The 19480-nt window shown below is 33.0% G+C and overlaps 3 protein-coding genes and 1 non-coding gene across 4 annotated transcripts; 3 read left to right on the forward strand and 1 right to left on the reverse strand.

The window, feature by feature from the left end:
* Positions 1 to 596: 596 nt before the first annotated feature.
* On the forward strand, positions 597 to 1612 carry LOC125834349 (protein SRC2-like). The gene has a single exon (XM_049513503.1). It carries the CDS (start codon positions 688 to 690, stop codon positions 1498 to 1500), a length of 813 nt encoding a protein of 270 aa, XP_049369460.1. The 5' UTR covers positions 597 to 687; the 3' UTR covers positions 1501 to 1612.
* A 4255-nt stretch (positions 1613 to 5867) lies between these two features.
* LOC125834461 (small nucleolar RNA snoR60) lies at positions 5868 to 5939 on the forward strand. The gene has a single exon (XR_007443359.1). It is a non-coding gene; the product is annotated as a small nucleolar RNA snoR60 (small nucleolar RNA).
* A 792-nt stretch (positions 5940 to 6731) lies between these two features.
* Positions 6732 to 10695, reverse strand: LOC125834344 (protein DETOXIFICATION 35-like). The gene is given in 8 exon segments (XM_049513498.1): positions 6732 to 7025; positions 7676 to 7762; positions 7996 to 8051; positions 8054 to 8113; positions 8195 to 8433; positions 8804 to 8860; positions 9053 to 9678; positions 10297 to 10695. Coding segments are annotated over 8 exon segments (1518 nt in total). The 5' UTR covers positions 10585 to 10695; the 3' UTR covers positions 6732 to 6920.
* A 3561-nt stretch (positions 10696 to 14256) lies between these two features.
* Positions 14257 to 15156, forward strand: LOC125834388 (uncharacterized). The gene has a single exon (XM_049513536.1). The coding sequence runs from the start codon at positions 14257 to 14259 to the stop codon at positions 15154 to 15156; it is 900 nt and encodes a 299-aa protein (XP_049369493.1).
* The last annotated feature ends 4324 nt before the right edge of the window (positions 15157 to 19480 follow it).

Genomic DNA, 19480 nt, shown 5'->3' on the forward strand with positions numbered 1-19480 from the left:
ACCCAATTTGGCCTAGACTCTTCTTGGTGAAGGTATAAACACTCATTTATATTTCTTGTTTACATTGTTTCTAAATATAATAATAATAATAATAATAATAGATGTTGACTTTTAATAATGTTGAAGAACCAATGTAAAAGATGCGCATAAAATAAAATCATACCATTGGATACATATCTTAATTTCACATATAATATTGTAATTTTTACAAAATGTAAAACTCCATCACAATGACCATTTCTCAAAGGATATTTCTCCTATTTTAATTTATGTGATATCTTTTGCTTGTAAATTCAACTAATTAATAACTTAAAATTTATATTTTTAAAAACTACTACTACTTTTTAATACCAATATAATAGAAAAATACATTTTAAATACATATTGCAACGTAAATTGAGAAGTGAAAATACAACTATATTTTGTGAATTTTAACCCAATTACTCCATATCATATTACTACCTCAACATAAAAGCCAGAGGACAGAAATGGAACTTCAGACAAACAACTTTGTCATAAACCATTCAGATTACGTGCTATAAATACTCAACTCCAGAATCATCTTTTGCCCACATTGCTAACTACCTATTATTACTATTACTATTATTTGCTCAACAAATATATATATATATAGTTCCTTCTAGAGTACTCTACACTAATATTCCCTTCAAATTTTTTTCTGTGAAAATGGGATCACGTTACGAAGTTGAAGTAAAAATAACTTCAGCCAAAGATTTGAAGAACATCAACTGGCGTTACGGTCCTCTGAAACCATACGCAGTTGTCTGGGTTGATCCCAATTCTAAATGCTCCACTAAAGTCGATGAAGATGGTGATACTTCCCCTTATTGGAACGATAAACTCCTTATTCCTTTGAATTCTCCAATTGATGAATCCGTCTTATATATCGATATTGTTCATGCTGTTGGCGCCGAAGAGGACACCAAGCCTCTCATCGGATCCGCTAAGATTTCTCTTAGCGAAGTCGTAGATGAGGCTGGAGTAGGCGGTGAGGTGGAGCGTACGCTCCAGCTCAAACGCCCTTCTGGCCGTCCTCAAGGGAAGGTAGAAGTTCAGGTTACCGTACGCGACCCACGCTATCGTGCACGGGATGCGTATTACGCACCTCCATACGGTGTGCCCCCTCCGGCGCAACCTTATAATTACGGCGGAGCATATGGCGCCTCAATTCCGCCTTACGGGCAGCCGGCCCCAGGGAGTTACGGGCAGCCAGAATACGGGATGGGAGGCTACGGGCAGCCGGCTGCGGGTAGTTACGGTCAGCCAGGTGGCGGATATGGTTACGAAGAGGAGAAGAAGAAGAGCAAATTTGGAATGGGTACAGGATTGGCAGTGGGTGCAGTAGCGGGGGTATTGGGAGGAGTGGCGATAGCAGAGGGTATTGATCACTTGGAGGATAGTATCGCCGAAGATGCGGCGGAGAAAGTGGAGGAAGATCTCGCCGACGATGATGGTGATTACGGAGATGATGACTTTTAAGCTACCGTTAAGTTTGTAATTGTAATATTCTTACAGGTCGTTTGACCTGAGGGATAAAAATAAATAATTATAAGATAAGAAAATAGTGATGGGATAAAATTTTTGTGTCTTATTTGGTTGTTATGTATGAAATAACTTATTCCACTATTTATATCACTTGTTCCAGCCAAATGACCGTTAGAGTATTTCTGACGCCAATAAAGTTAGTAAGTACTCCTCGTCATCTTTATTTATTCATTATACTATTTTGGTATATTCAATAATATTTATTCAATTTATAAAACTAATAAATAATATTTCATGTTATGTCTATTTTATCGGTGATATTAAATATTTTCATTTTTCAATATTTATATGACTTATAATAAGAGTGATTTGATAAAATTATTTTATTATTTACTGCTTCTTAATTCATGTGTCAAGTCGATGGAAGACACGATTATATGGCAAAAGTAAAAATTATCGTGAAAAGAAAGGGAATAATGAGAACATGGAAGCATAAGTTTATATTCTAGTAAATCATGAATAGTATTAGGTTCTTACACAGGAACCAAAAAATAATAATTGAAAGCTATTATATGCTAAATGTTAACTGGATCGAATATATGCAATGTTACGGAGAAAAGTTGTTCTAGACGTATATTTTTGCGTCTTTTAAGTGTTTAATTAAATTGCTGTAGAGATGTATATCTATTTACGTACTACTAAAAAAATTCAATTATATGTAAAAACCTAACAAATTCAAATTCACTTGTTAATCATATGCAGACATATTCTTTGTACTTATAGAATTATGTCAAATTTCTTGGTAGTTGGAATAGAGGCAATAGAATTAGTTATTAATTATAAAAATATTACGTTTTAGTCAAAGTTAATTTTGAACTAAAAACAATGTTGTATTGGTTAAGAATTTCTTTATTTTTATCGACCAAAATCATTTATTCAAACATTTAGATAAAGAAAAAACAATTTTTAAAAATAAAAAATAAAAAAAATACATGATGATTTTGAAACCAAAGGCCACCTACCACCTTGTGTTTTAAAAACCAAAACAATTTATTTATGCACATGTTGATTTTTTATTTTTTATTTTAGTTTTTTATTTGGTGTTTGATATTCGCATTAGAGTCCGATTATTTTGAAGTTGTACTATGTAAGGCTCCATTAGGGGTGAAGCGTTCTCTATCAATGTTTTTTGGGAAAATATATAAAAAAAATCCTAAACTTGTAGGATAACTTACTTTAGTACTTAAACTACACGGACGTTTAAATACCTCCTTAACATATTTGAAATGAATTTAATCCCACCCTAATAGTATAATACCAGTCTCACATTGGGAAGTGCACTACACACACGCCTCATTAGCGCCACATCAGTGCCACATCAACGCCACAACAGATCCACATAAGAAATTATATTTTTAAAAATAAAAAAAGGAAAATCAAAAAAGGCAATAATCTTCTCTCTCCACACTAAATCTGGTGATATTCTTTTCACCACAAATAAAAAAGCATAAAAGGAATTAACTTCAATTTTAATTTTGACTTTCATTTTTTTAAAAACATAACTTCAATTTAGAGACAATTGTGATAAAGTTCAATGATTTCCAATGTGTCTTCAGCCTATATAAGAAAAAAAATTGAAAAAAATAAAAATAAAAATGAAGGTAAAAAGAATGGGAGGTGAGATGATATGAGAAGAAAAAACAACACTGGAGAGGGGTTTGAAGGAGGACGAAAGCCATGTGGGTGTGTTAAGAGGGATGGTGGCTTGAAGAAGGAGAGATGGGGTGGGTGGGTGGAGTATTTTGCAGAAGGAAAAAGAGGGCGGGTGACTTCGAAGAAGAAGGGGAAGAGCTGGGTAGGGTGTTTTTATTTATTTATTAATATATATATATATATATATCCCCTGTTTTGCCATCTTCTTCCTCTGTTCTTTTATCTTCTTCTAATGGCTTGCTTTGTTGTACTCGCCCAAGTTCTAGTTATTTCATTATAACTAATGTTTTAGCGAGATCTTTTAAGGTTCTAAAATACCCAAATTTGCCTTTTTCTTTTGAATCAGTTATGGGTATCAGCTGTTTGTGATGTCTGCTTTTAGATCTTCAAGTCAAGTTTTTGTTTATGATTCTTTGGTTCATTCTTAGAGTCAATTTGGTGGATTTGATCTGATTAGAGCTGGGTAGGGTGTTTTTATTTATTTTTTATTTATTATAATATATATATATATATATATATATATCACTTTTTTTAAGAAAAAAAAATTATATACGCGCCTGAATTTATTTTTTTGCCATGTCAGCTTTTTCGGGTGGAATTAAATTCACTTGAAAGATGTTAAGGGGATATTTAAACACCCGAATAATTAAAGTGCTAAAATAAGTTATACTGCCAAGTTCAGAAGAATTTTTATGTATTTTCCCATGTTTTTTTCATACTCAAGATTCAAATCCAAAATATTTAATTAAGAAAAAAACAATTTCATCCACTCACCACATCTTTTGGTGGTAACATACATATGCACATGTTGATTTGAGTCCTAATATCAGCAAAAAGTTTGGGTCAACAAGTGGACAAATGGTGAACGACCATAACATAGTACTCGCTCCGTCTTACACAAATTATCATGTTTTTTTTTTTTATCGAAAAGGAAAATTTTATAATCAACCAACTCAGAATATTTACAACCTCTTGTTCATTGGACTTTAGAGACATGAGCTCCCAAAAATAAGAGATATTAAGACTTGACCTCAACTAACATAGTAGGTGTGTTAATTAAATTTTTTGTTTAAACTAAGGGCCCGTTTGGCCATGCGATATGAAATTTTTATGTTGTATATATTCTCATAAACATAAAAATCTCATAAGTTGTAAAACTATTAAAATAGTTCCAATTGTTTATTTAATCTTACCAAATAAACAAAAAATTATAAAATCGCATAATAAATTACATCTATTTGTTCTCGATCATATGACTGCGAAGACGAACTAACATTGTTACTTTGTGAGTCATTTGTTGGTCAATATCATTCACAACTATATTTTCATGCTCATAGACCATAACATCACTCTTGTGGTATTCTCGCAAATAATTATGTAATACTATACAAGCTATGACAATTTTCACTTATATGTCAATATCACAACGGTTCATGCCTTGTTTCACTTGTGTGCAATTACACATTTTCAGTGCATTAATATCGTGCTAAAATCAAACATATTGGAAGTAGTGATTATCAAACATACATTACCTATTTTGTCATTTTTCATAACATTTTCATATGTAGCCAAAAGAGAAGCTTTTTTTATTATGAAAAACCAAAAAAGTATTACTTCTTCCGTTCTTATTTATATTCACCAAATCAATTTCTACTTTATCATTTATATTCGCCAAATTTAAGGTAATAATAAATTTTAAAAAGTAATGATGTGATTTTAAATTTTATTTACATATGAAATAGATGGTTAGTAAATATAAAATGTGGGGTTGTATTAACAAAATATAAACTTGTGAGTCAATTTTTATATTAAAAAAATCTCAAATTATGATATGGAATCCGAAATCCAAATCATGCTTTTTGGAGAAAATATGTAGTGACTTTTTCAAACATTTGTTTAGACCTTATTGAGTATTATATTATAAAATGTATCTTGTATATTATTTTCAAAGTTAATTTTGATATTTGGAACGTTAAGTATACAAGTTTAAAATTGGGGATAACCAAACATATAATCGTTAAAGAGAAGTGCTATTTTTAAGATCTAACCATAAACCACAAAATATTTAATTAGTAGTAATATGTTTTAGTTGTTGGGCTATGCTTTAAACAGTCGTCCGTCCTCGAAGCTGTTATTTGAAATCCACAAAACCCTAAACCCTAAATTATTACAACTACTATAAAATGACAGACTCAGATGTTTTCATCTCTAAGGGAAAAGAGAAAGCTCTTTATACAAAGAATCCTATGGTTTGCTGATTAATTTTGACTCAAGTCATGAATTTTGCTGCTGCTCATCATTTTACGTAATGATGTGTAATCCCCTGTGTTTAATATTTATGCATAAAACTTAATCTTTGACCTATATGCATAATTTTAACTTTTTTTTATATTACTCAATATAGTTTTGTACCTTACACACAGTACCCTGTTCAACTGAAGTCCCTTAATGCTTCTAGACATTATGGGTGATGCAAAAACCGAGTTTCTGATGTACTATTTATTTATGGCATGTTTGAAATTTTTAACCTTTGCCTTTGCATTTACCTTTATTGAGTTCTTACATTTGTTTCATGTTCAACCTGGTGCTGTATTTCTGAATTTGTGTTTCAGAGTTTTTTTTTTGTTTTTTCTTTGACTTCAATTAAAAAGCACATGATGAGTTACTCGGATTCCCCTTCAAGATATCATGGGTGATGCAAAAATCGAGTTTCTGATGCACTATTGTCTATTTATTGGAACATCGTTTGCTATCAAGAGGGGATGGAACAGTTTAATTCTTTTAAAATGATTAAAGAAGAAAAGAAGTTCATTTTTTTTTATTCTTTTTGAGATCTTCGCAACTAAATCTTTCCAGTGGATCCATTTTGGATTAACCCTTTCACAGGCAAGGATTTTAGCTGTGAATGCATCACACTGGAGGGCATTTTGTTATGTTTATATATATTATAGTTAGACACTTGATACTAGAGTTATTATTTGATTCTAGAATGAAATCAATTCCCTTTTGTCTGGGAAAGACTTGTCGGTATGGTTCTTTCATATGTTATAGGCAAACTGCATAGATTCAACTGTATTTAAAGAGGAGGTGAAGAAGCTGCAATTGGAGCAGTTTAAACCTTATGAAAGAGATGTTGTAAGTGCCTATCGGTTGCTGCCTAGTAGCTAGTTTTCTTACTGATGTGGTCAGATTTTTTACTTATTTTTTATTCAAAGTATTACCCTACCTTAGGCTATTATTGCTAGATCCTGGACTCTCAAGGACAAGAACATGAAATTCAGGAAAAGAAACAACACAAGTGAAGATGCCATGACAATATAACAAGTCTAGATTCCCTTGCCTTAATTATAACTTGCAGGCAATTCACTTTCATCTGATGATCTTTGATTCTTTTAACGTATTGTCTGTCTACGTATTGGTAACGGAAGAGAAAAGGAAAAGGAATATGAAATCTGGTTTCATTATCAAACAAGAGGCAATATACCCAATACAATATATGTTTGAGTCTGGAAGAAGTTCACCTGGACTAAAACAAATACAATATTCTTGAATGTCTCAAAATTGATGTTAGCCGGGACATAGTAATATGTGTTTTCATACACAATATATTTGGTAGGTGCTGGTAAATTTTCCTAAGTTTCAAATTTTGAAATTCAAACAGCAGGCTACTATCATCACCCTCCTCGTAGCATTCTGCAACCTTACGACACACCATTCTCAACAGACATCAGGCGATCAGCCTGGGATTTCTCAATTTCAAAATCTTGACCTCCCCACTTCCGCATACGCTCGTTCGTCTCCTCAACCTGCATGTTTAACTCCTCTTTTAAGATACTTCAAAGCAAACAATTTCAGGTATGTTTTTCCTTGGTTTATGATCATAACAAGTCATTGTGCTTAATATGATTTATGTCTTAAGTTATTAACTTAGCGCACAACTTCGATCTGTAACTAAATCAGTATTTGGCTCTAAGACCAATAAACAATAAGTTCCAATTAAAATACTATAGCTCACAACACCAAACATACTAGTTACTATCCTGATAAAACTACAAGGCTAATAGGTTTGTTAAACAACTAAGCAAGTGGCAAACTAGCAAGATGTTTACAATACAGTAAGAGATAAGATTCCAAATATTTGGAAGATTATTTCAAATAAGTGTTTGTTTATCAAATTGGCTCATTATTTCAACTTCAATCTTGAAATATAGAATTTGAGGTTTGAAAAAAAGTATTCAGAATTTTTTCAAGTCTAGTCTCACAAAACGTCAACGGTGTTTTCATGTCAAACATAACTTCAACATTACTATTTTCATTTAGATGCATGTGAATTCCCTACTTTCTATTAGTTAATTACAACTAGAATCTTGCCCTCTGGTCCTGTTCATTACTTGATCTACACATTAATAGACTACTTCAATATGAATCAAGAAGCCTATTTGCAGTATTTCCATACCTCCTTGTTCCAATTTGTCTTATATAGTACAATCAATAGTAGCACAGTCTGCAAAGATGTCCCAGCTATCATTCCCAGCCAAAGTCCCTGCAAGTTATTCAATCAGAAGTAATATAAACTCAGTAGAAAGTAGATTTTAGCAACAAATCTGATGAGGTATAATGACAATAAATATGATCCAGCTTGTTTAATCAGTGGTGTTCGATAGTACTTCTCCAAAAAAAGAAAATGCGCGGGGAAGTTAGGCGGGGTAAGGATTGTGTACCTAATATCAACATGTCAAATACTCTTGCTAATGAAACTCAAAGACTTAAGTTTACCTTTGCTCCCAACTTTGCCACATAACCAAGAATAAATCCTAGAGGGAGTCCAAAATGTAATAACATCCCAGATTAATATAAGCCACTAAAGCTTGCCATCCACCTCCCACAGCAACACCTACAAAAGTACCCCACGACTTAACATGGTAACAAGACAATACAAATCTAAGAAACAGCTAGTGTGAATCGAATGTGATACCTGATATAACAGGCTGAACACTATTAAGAACCATAGTTATTCCGAGAAGGTAAGAAAGATCACCAACAGCTTGTTGCATATCTTTGCTGCTAGTAAAAATAACGGCCAAATGCTCTCTAGCTACCATTACAATAACCATACAGAGTAGCCCAATTAGGAGTGACTGAAACACTGAGATATAGACAGAGTATTTAGTGGCCCTTGGATGTCCTAGGCCAAGCTCATTTGAGACCCGTACACTGGGGGAAATAAACAAGGAAAACAAGAAAGAGAAGTGAATAGGTTGAAAGAAGAATATGAGATTAAACTAAGGCGATGGGATGAAAAAAGCAAACAAAATCAGCCGAACAAGTTAAAATCAAGGAAGCATCCCTCACTTCCTTGTTGTCATATGTAATATTTGAGGTAACATAATAAAAGAAAGACAAATCATGACAGGGAAGCATATAAAGTTTAGTAATTTTCTCCAGATTCTGTAAGCATATAAATGAGCCCCTTCATCCACATATCCACATTTTGACAACTACAGTGTACAGAACACCACCTCAACTGCAACACACGAGCTACAAAAACTACATGAAGTTGTGAATGCTGATGAAGACTTTTTACCTTATGGCAGCATTAAGTCCAATGAACAACATGCCTTCATACCCATTGACATTCATGCTGTAAAACAAAAACAATCAATTAGAATGAGATATGAACATATATTGCTTCATGCCTTCTGTACCATTTGCTACATATATTGTATATAAAACACCATTCTTGGGCACGATGGATAGACAGGACTTAAATACAAGAGTTCACAGAGAATGAACTGGTGCAACAATAGAAACATAAAGACTACAGTAAACTCACCAAATAGAAATAGATCCAACTGCAATAACTGCATTGTCAAGATGGCCAACAAGGATGATAATACTCATCATATACCAAATTTCAAGACATAGCATAATGGCTGAGGCAATGGAGAGCCTCACAAAGGACCACATTTCGTTAAATGCTCCCCAGGACAATCCCTTCCACCCATCCTTACACCATCCAACAACATAAGCAAACTGAGCTATTGCCAAGACCCAATTTGTTAGGTCAAAGGCTATGGCAGCACCAGTCGTACCCCAGCCGAATGTGTAAATAAAGAGCCAAAGGAGCGTAGCATGCATGAGCAGAGTCACAAATCCAATCCAGGCAATCACATCAACTTTGCTTTGGGCTTGAAGGAATTTGGAGGTCGGAAAATTGATGGAAAGCGAAAACAATTGGGGGATGATTAGTATGGCATATTCCCCCGCAAGCTCAGCAATGTGAGATTCTTGGCCTAGCAGCTTAAGCACTGGGGTTGCAAATAGATATATTGGCAAGAGCAAGATACAAGTTGCAAACAGAATTATGATAGAGCGTTGCATATAAACACCAAGCATGTGAATTTGCCCTGCACCATATGCCTGTCCACACAGCGTCTCCAATGCACTTCCCATTCCCAACTGACCAAAAGATTATCAGTAATGTGATATAAAAGAACTGTGACTCTGCCTATCAGTACGTAAGACACAAATTCAGTCTCTCTAAACTGGAAAAGCCATGTCAAAATTAGTAGAAACTGATATTATCATATTAGCACCAAAATTTACACATCTACTCTCATGTTAATATGGTTCAAGGTGCGAGAAAGTACTATGCTACTCCTATTGTGTTAATATGGTTCAATTTAAAGACATTATTCTTTTCATTTTGTGACATACAACAACAACAACATCCCCACGTAGTGAGATTTCACTAGGGATGTTGTTATTGTTGAACCCATAATTTCAAAAGTACAATGAGTTCACTAAAACCTTTAAAGTTTATATGAATCCTAGATCCGCCTACCATAACAATCACAGGTGAAACCAGAAATTTCAGTTCAAGAATTAATTTGTTACCTGCATACTTTGTATTATTTTCAATATACACCTAATAATTTTTTTATGAAAGATTACAAGTTTAGAGCTTAGAGCAGTAGACTCATAGGATATATTGCTTATACAATTATCCTTCACACCAAACACTCCTAAAGTATCCTCTTAGAACTGCACAATATAGAAAGAAGTAGAGGGCCTAACCAAGAACCCGAATGAGAAAGTTCCGATGACTGATTGAGCAATAGAAATAGCAGAAAGCTCAATATCTCCGAGATGCCCAACGAATATATTAGTAAGTGAATTCACACCATATTGACAGATAATATTAAACGCTATTGGACCTCCAATCCTCCATAGCTTCACACTTTCTATGCAGAAAATAGCCCACCATTCTCTTAAATCTGTAACAGGCCGGTAATCTCCGTCGGCGCCGATGATCTGGTGGTGTTCGTCGTCGGAGAAACCGTTAATCAACGGCGTCTCCTCCATGACTCTACCCTGCCGGAAATTAGTTACGTCTTCCGCTTTAAACTCTGTTTGTTTGTTTCAGTCAGTGGCCGCAACAGAAAATGCGGTGTCGTTAATAGAAGTACTACTCATCAACAACGTCAGCTATACATATATGAGAGAGAGAAAAAAATTGGGATTATTTTATTGGAATATACCGTGGGATTCATGTTTTAATTTATTTATTTTTTAAATCTATTTTGAAACCAATTTAAAAAGTTAGATTAGGCGCTTGCCAAAAATAACACTCTGGATAAATTATTTTGTGATTTTATCTTTAATCAATAAACTTATTATAAAATTAATTTCGTATTAATTATTTCTTATCTTTTATATCAAACGAGTCATTATTTGAATAATTGTTATCAGTTGTTTTGTATTATTTGTTTTGATTGTTACTTAAATTTGTTCTATAGTATCATTTAAATTCATCGTTAGGTATGGCAAAAAGTTATATTTTGTGTAACGATCGATTTGGGTGTGATTACGTCGTTATCTTAATATTTTCTTCTCATTTTGTGTTTACTTATTAATTAATAATCCAATTTTAATTCTTATCTTTACATAGTAGCTCTACTCTATACTCTACTTTTTTGTGATTTATCATTTAAATTGTCAATGTATGACATTACATAACGACGAATAATAATACAATCATTCCAAATTGTGTATTCAATAAACAATACATTATGATATGATACAATATTATACATTATGAAACAATACATAACAACCATCCAAACAAAGGGAGTAGTATGAGAAACACAATAAATTATTCTTGATTGTTAACATGAAAAATTTGTTTTTAATATAAAGAACGTAACTTAAATTAGAAATTTCTAATATTCTTCATGAGTTGCGTAAACGATTGGATCAGGTAAGATTTTGGTAGGTATATTCAGTTCGGTATTTAATGGAATTGTACTGTGTTTTTTTAAAAAATAATAAAAAGAACAATATTTTCGTGGTATTCAAACTAATTCGCCGTATTATAATTAATTTCTCATTGATTGATAGATAGATAATTTCTTATATGCATTTTATTAATCCTTTATTCTCAAATTTGTTTCTAAATACTTCGTATTAGTATTATTTTACATGAAATGAAATATATACATTATTGAATATGAATTATGATTCAGATCAAATTTTACCAAAATGAGATTTCCTTTTCATTTCATATGCACTTTTAGACTTTATTTTTTCTCTTCTTTTTTTTTTTAACTTAAAAGTTGAATTTGCGTATGATAGCGTACCGGAAAACGAATGCATGAATTATGTAACGCCTATTAAAGCAAAAAAATAATTGGAGGAGGAGAAATGGTAGGTTGAAGGAAAGGACTTAAAACAACCACGTTATAACTTTGCTTATTGAAATTCATTTGTAACCTAACTAAGAGCTAGAGGTACAAAAGAGAAGATAGGACGACACACAATGCATGATTTACTTGTGATATTTGAACTTGACACGTTCATTGGGGAAAAAAAGAAGCAAAGTATTGAAAATGCATTTATGAATTTAACGTAAAGTATTAATTTCGTCTTGCCACATAACATAGTTAGTGATCTCAAGCTCTCGTGGAAGCATGGAGCTCTTAATAAAATCTCGAGAGAAATATTGAAAACACACCTAACTTAGCTAGAATTTAGGGGTTATTTTACCCATGTTGTAAGATTGGTGGTGTATTTAAGTTCAGTTAGTAAAATAAATTGATATTTTTAAGACTGCCAATAGTTTTGGGATAAATTAATAATTTACACTGAATTTAAAAGTATTTTCAATATTTCTATCCTTGCAAAGATAATGATTGATACCGTTATATTGTAATTGGTACATCATTTTTCTGTTGCTTCTTACACAACTTTAACAGTGGTTTAAAAATAAAAAATAAATAAGTTCAATTGAAATGATAAGAAAAAATAAAATATGTATTTCAAATTTGTTGTACTTATTGCAAACAAAGTTAGGACGATTTTTTTTTCCCCACCAGTTTTGGTTTTCTTTTGTGTGTTTAAATTTATGTAGCTATTGGGGAAAAAAATATTCCCTCCATTTTTATTCGTATACCACCATTTAGATGTCATATTTCTTAAGAAATTAGTAAAGATTACTATTATAGCCTTATTTAGTGATCTCACGAAGTCAAGTTTTCATTAAATAAATATAAATTAATTTATATTGATTAATTAAATTGACATATGAACATGTATTAAATATTTAGTTTTCTTATATTGTTCAAATTCATACTTTCAATTTCAAGGATTAAAAAAAGAATAGTGTCATTTATTCATTAATTTTGTGAAATGACAAACATGAAAAATTATCTATTTTTAGTAAGGACGACACATAAACAAAAATAGAAGTACTCTCTCTATTCATTTTTACTTGTCACTTTTTCCTAAAATAGATTTTCATTTTTACTTGTCACTTTTGACAGAGGCGGACCCACATGTAAAAATGGAAGTGCATGTGCACCCGTTAACTTCGAAAAAAATCATATATATATTTTGAAAAACTGGAAGAAATTAAAATATAAATAAAAGTACCCTCATGGAAAGCATAGAAGACAGTTAGTACTACTGGTACAAAGCGTGTGTGACCACCCATACGACTGTGGTTTGATTCTAGATAACACTACATTTTATTATTTTTATCAACTCATAATATTGGTGCACCCGTAGTATTCAAATTTTGGGTTCTCCTCTGACTTTTGACATATCAAAAAAAGACAATTATATTTTCTCATATTTATCATTAGCATTAAATATTCTTTCTGCAATTCATTTTTTAAAACTTAATATATCATTTAATAAGATAGTTTAGTAAAATACTTATATCAATAATTATTTCTTTAAGAAATATAGTATCAAATTAAAATGTGATAAGTAAAAGTGAAATAGTGTATAAGATGTAACTACCATTTATAGTACATTTAATTTATGTCACAACTTTCATGGTTGCCTGCCACCATCCCCAATGTTACCCCTGCAGTCTTTTGGTGAATTCATTTCAATTGGAGGTCCTCGAAGCGAATATTTCCGATAAAATGTGAGTATATATTTGTGATCATGATATACAAATGGAAGGAGTTAAATTTTGATCACTAATATAGGTCAATCTGTTGTAAAACTAAATGGATGTCATGTGGGCCACTCTTTAAGTGTCATCACTTGTTATACTAAAATGATGCCATGTGGGGCCACTCATTTTTGAGGTGTCATCACTTGGCTAAGTGGATAACTTTCTAATGGCCAAGTTTTAGTTTGTATGTTACTAATTGGCAATATATGGCCATTACTTTCATTCACTAAAAGAGGATAATAAGAAAAGTTTGGAATATATTATGCTATCCCTTTGTTTGTTCTTCTTAATATTTTAGTTTATTAATATTAGTTTGTTAGCTAGTTATTTTATAACACGTTATCAGCACGAGACTCTGCCAACTTGAGCTATTCTAAATAGGTAAAAAGGGTAAGAATTTTATTTTTCTAAAAAATGTCTAATATTTTTAAACTTAAATTTGTTGCCTTGGATATATCGGGCAAAGGATACTCATCATGGATACTAGACGCTGAAATCCACCTGGATGCGATGGGTCTGGTAGACACCATCAAAGATAATAATCAGGCATCCAGCCAAGATCGGGCTAAGCTATGATATCTCTGCGCCACCATCTTGATGAGGGGTTGAAAATGCAATACCTCACTATTAAAAAACCCCTTATACTGTGGAATAATTTAAAAGACAGATATGACCACCTGAAGTTGGTCATTCTTTCACAGGCGCGTCATGATTGGTTTAATCTGAGGTTACTAGACTTTAAAAGTATAACTGAATATAATTCTTCCATGTATAGAATTATATCACGGTTAAATTTATGCGGAGAAGAGGTCACTGAACATGATAAGCTTGAGAAAACATACTCCATATTTCCTACCTCGAGTATGCTCCTGCAGCAGCAATATCGAGAAATGAGTTTGAAAAAATATTCTGAATTACTTTCACATCTGCTTATTGCTGAACGACATAACGACCTATTGATAAAAAATCATCAAAGTTGGCCCGTTGGTTCTATGCCACTCCCTGAAGTGAATCAGGAAAATTATCACCAACGAGAAAGATGTCGTGGCTCCTATCGTGGTCGTGGCTCCGGTCATGGTCGTGGTCGTAAAATAAATTATAAGTATGATGTTCGTCTTGCACCAAAAAATGACCAGCAGTATAAGAGGAAGGGTGAAAGACAAGAAGTAATACAAAAGAAAATTTCAGAAAGTGTATGTCATAGATGTGGAAGTATGGGGCACTGGTCGCGTACTTGTCGATCATCTAAGCATCTAGTTCAGCTCTATCAAGCATCCTTGAAAAAGGGTAATAATAATCCAGAAGCAAACTTTATCTCTGAAGATAATGTTGAGCCCATACATAAGATGAATAATAATGCAGAAGCAAACTTTATCTCTGAAGATAATGTTGAGCCTATGCACCTGGATGTAGCTGATTTCTTTGTATTCCCTGAAGGAAAAACGATCAGTGACGAGCCCGCAATAATCTAGATAATTTCCTTTTCTGTTTGGTTGTATTAGTTGGTGTGTTTATGCTTCTCTAATCTCTGTAAATAAATAATGTTTGTATAATATCCATGTTTAATAGTAATATTTTACTTTGTTTTTATCTGTTTTTGAAGAAAATATGGATATGCCCCAAACTTCGTTTGGATCAATGATCAATCATGAAGATATTTGTGTAATTGACAGTGAAACAACGCACACCATATTCAAAGATGAGAAATACTTCTCTTACTTGCTTAGAAGAAAAGTAAATGTTACTGCAATTTCTGGTAATTCGAACTTAATAGAAGGCTCCGAAAGAGCTACTATATTTCTGTCTAAGGGAACAAAACTTGTTATAGAAAGTGCATTGTTCTCTTCTAAATCCCCAAGAAACCTGTTAAGTTTTAAAGATATTCGCCGAAATGGATATCATGTTGAGACAATAAATGAAATGAATGTTGAATACCTTGGTATTACCAAGATTGTCTCAGACCAGAAATATGTGTTATAGAAATTATCAACTTTATCTTATGGCTTATATTGTGCAAAAATAAGTACAGTTGAAACACATTCTATCGTAAACCAGAAGTTTACTGACTTAAAAACTTTTGTGCTTTGGCATGACCGAATAGGTCATCCTGGATCAATAATGATGAGACGAATCATTGAAAACTCAAATGGACATTCATTAAAGAACCTGAAGATTCTTACGAGTGATGAAGTACCATGTGCTGCTTGATGTCAAGACAAATTGATTACTAGGCCATTACCAATGATGGTTAACATTGAATCCCCACAATTTTTAGAGCGTATACATGGGGATATATGTGGACCTATTCACCCATCTAGTGGGTTGTTTAGATATTTTATGGTCCTAATAGATGCATCTTCAAGATGGTCTCATGTGTGCCTCTTATCATCTCGTAACCTGGCGTTTGCAAAATCATTGGCACAAATAATAAGATTAAGGGCGCAATTTCCAGATTATCCCATTAGGCAATTCGCTTTGATAATGCTGGAGAATTCACATCCCAAGCTTTTAATGATTATTGCTTATCAATAGGGATAAAAGTTGAACATCATGTAGCTCATGTTCATACTCAAAATGGCCTCGCTGAGTCATTTATTAAGCGTTTACAATTGATAGCAAGACCATTACTTATGAAAACGAAATTGCCCACTACCGTATGGGGTCATGCTATCTTACATGCATCAACACTTGTTCATCTTAAACAAACTAGTTATAATAAATACTCTCCGTCATAATTAGTATTTGGTTATGAACCAAATATTGCTCGTCTACGAATTTTTGGATGTGTTGTTATGTGCCAGTAGCACCACCTCAGCGCACTAAGATGGGCCCCCAAAGAAGGTTAGACATATATGTTGGGTTTGATTCACCCTCCATAATTCGCGACCTTGAGCCATTGACGGAAGATTTATTTACTGCAAGATTTGCAAATTGTCGATTTGATGAAACAAATTTTTCACAATTAGGGAGAGAGAAATAGGAACTTAAAAGTGAAATTGCATGGAAAGTTTCATCATTATCTCATTTTGATCCACGTTCCCCTATGTGTGAACATGAGGTCCAGAAGATCATCCATTACCAAAACATAGCAAATCAAATGTCAGACGCATTTACTGATTTGAAAAGGATAACAAAGTCACATACTCCTGCAGTAAATGTGCCTATCCGGATTGACGTCCCAAAAGGACCATCTACAAGTGTCATAGCTTCTGAATCACAAACACAGTTGAAGCGTGACAGACCATTGGGTTCAAAGGATAAAAATCCTAGAAAAAGAAATACGAAAAATGACACTACAAAGAATCCCACGAAGAGATTCAACATCTGATTAATCCTGATATTCTTAAAGATATCAGTGAACCCGAGACTCAAGTGAATGAAGAACTTTCAATAAGTTCTACGGGTGATGGGATAAGTTTAGATTGATCAAAAATCATAGTTGATAATGTTTTCGCATATAATGTTGCACTTAACATTATGCAAGACAACGAGGATCTTGAACCTTTATTTGTCGAAGAATGTCGACGAAGATGTGATTGGCCAAAATGGCAAGAGGCAATTCAATCAAAATTGAACTCACTTGCTAAACGTGAGGTTTTTGGACCTATAGTACAAATCCCAAATGGTGTAAAATTTGTTGGCTATAAATGGGTTTTTGTGCGAAAAAGAAATGAAATTGTAAGATACAAGGCACGCCTTGTTGCACAAGGATTCTCTCAATGACCCAGTGTCGACTATGAAGAAACATATTCACCAGTTATGGATGCAATAACTTTTCGATATCTCATATGTTTAGTTGTTCATGAAAACCTTGAAATACATCTGATGGATGTGGTTACAGCTTATCTTTACGGTTCACTTGATAATGAAATTTATATGAAAATTCCAGAAGGACTTAAAATGCCTGAAGCATATAGTTCAAATCCTCGGAAAATGTGTTCAATCAGATTACAAAAGTCATTATACGGCTTAAAACAATCAGGGTGCATGTGGTAAAATCGCCTCAGTGAGTACTTGATAAAAGAAGATTATATAAACGATGCAATTTGTCCTTGTATTTTTATTAAGAAAACAATATCAGGGTTTGTTATCCTTGTTGTTTATGTTGATGACATAAACCTCATTGGGACCCTAGAAGAGGTTCAAAAAGCAATTGAATAACTAAAGAAAGAATTTGAGATGAAAGACCTTGGAAAAACAAAACTTTGTCTTGATCTACAAATTGAACATTTAGCAGACGGGGTCTTCATCCATCAATCTGCCTATACTGAGAAAATCTTGAAATGATTTTACATGGACAAAGCACATGCATTAAGTACTCCAATGGTTGTTCGGTCACTTGAAGTGAGTAAAGATCCATTCCGACCTCAAGAAGAGAATGAGGAACCTCTTGGTCCTGAAGTACCTTATCTTAGTGCAATTGGTGCACTAATGTATCTTGTTAATGCTACGAGACCTAACATAGCATTTTCTGTTAATTTGTTAGCAAGATATAATTCTTCCCCTACACGAAGACATTGGAATGGAGTTAAACATAATTGCGATATCTAAAAGGGACCAGTAATTTGGGTATATTCTATACTAACAAAGATAGTGCAGATATTGTTGGTCATGCAGATGCAGGTTATTTATCTGACCCACATAAAGCTCGATCTCAGACAGGCTACCTTTTCACATACGGAGGTACTGCTATATCATGGCGATCTACGAAGCAGTCCATTGTCGCTACTTTTTCAAATCATGCTGAGATAATAGCTATTCATGAAGCAAGTAGAGAATGTGTATGGTTGAGATTAATGATACATTTCATCAAGAAAGATGTGGTTTGAAGTGTGATGTCAAGGTACCCATAGTGCTCTTTGAAGACAATGTTGCATGCATCGCTCAACTAAGAGGAGGCTTCATAAAAGGAGATAGAACGAAACATATTTCACCAAAATTATTTTTCACACATGATCTACAGAAGAACGGTAATATTGATATACAACAAATTCGTTCAAGTGATAATCCAACAAATTTATTCACCAAATCTTTACCAGCCTCAACTCTTGAGAAGATGGTGCACAAGATTGGAATGCGAAGACTTAAGGATCTGAATCGTGGTCTTTATCAGGGGGAGTAAAATACGTGCTGCACTCTTTTTTCCTTAGTCTAGGTTTTGTCCCACTGAATTTTCCTAGAAAGGTTTTTAATGAGACAATAATCAATGCATATTGTGAATGTCTATGTATATTCTTGTTCCTTCAACTTTTCTTTTACATGGACATCCAAGGAGAGTGTTATAAAACTAAATGAATGCCATATGGGTCACCCTTTAAGTGTCATCACTTGCTATACTAAAATGATGCCATGTGGGGCCACCCATTTTTGAGGTGTCATCACTTGGCCAAGTGGATAACTTCCTAATGGCCAAGTGTTAGTTTGTATGTTACTAATTGGCTATATATAGCCATTATTTTCATTCATTAAACGAGGATAATAAGAAAAATTTGGAATATATTATGCTCTCCCTTTGTTTGTTCTTCTTAATATTTCAGTTTATTAATATTAGTTTGTTAGCTAGTTATTTATAACAAATCTGGATTTATATAAATAATAATAAAATAAATATATTAATTATTGACACTTACTCCTTCTGTTTATATTTTACTTGTTCAATTTTAACTTGACACACTTATTAAGAAAATAATAATTGATATATTAAGTTTTACCATTTTGCTTCTATTGATTGATAGAATTTTAAAATTAACTTACTCATTAAAGAGGTTCTACCTTTTTCAAAAATATTAACTCTCT

Source organism: Solanum verrucosum, unplaced genomic scaffold (genome assembly GCF_900185275.1).
Source record: "Solanum verrucosum unplaced genomic scaffold, falcon-dt-bn FXZP01000279.1, whole genome shotgun sequence".
Classification (NCBI taxonomy): domain Eukaryota; kingdom Viridiplantae; phylum Streptophyta; class Magnoliopsida; order Solanales; family Solanaceae; genus Solanum; species Solanum verrucosum.

Coding starts and splice junctions, on each gene's coding strand:
- LOC125834388 (XM_049513536.1), top strand. CDS start 14,257: ATGATATCTCTGCGCCACCATCTTGATGAGGGGTTGAAAATGCAATAC.
- LOC125834349 (XM_049513503.1), top strand. CDS start 688: ATGGGATCACGTTACGAAGTTGAAGTAAAAATAACTTCAGCCAAAGAT.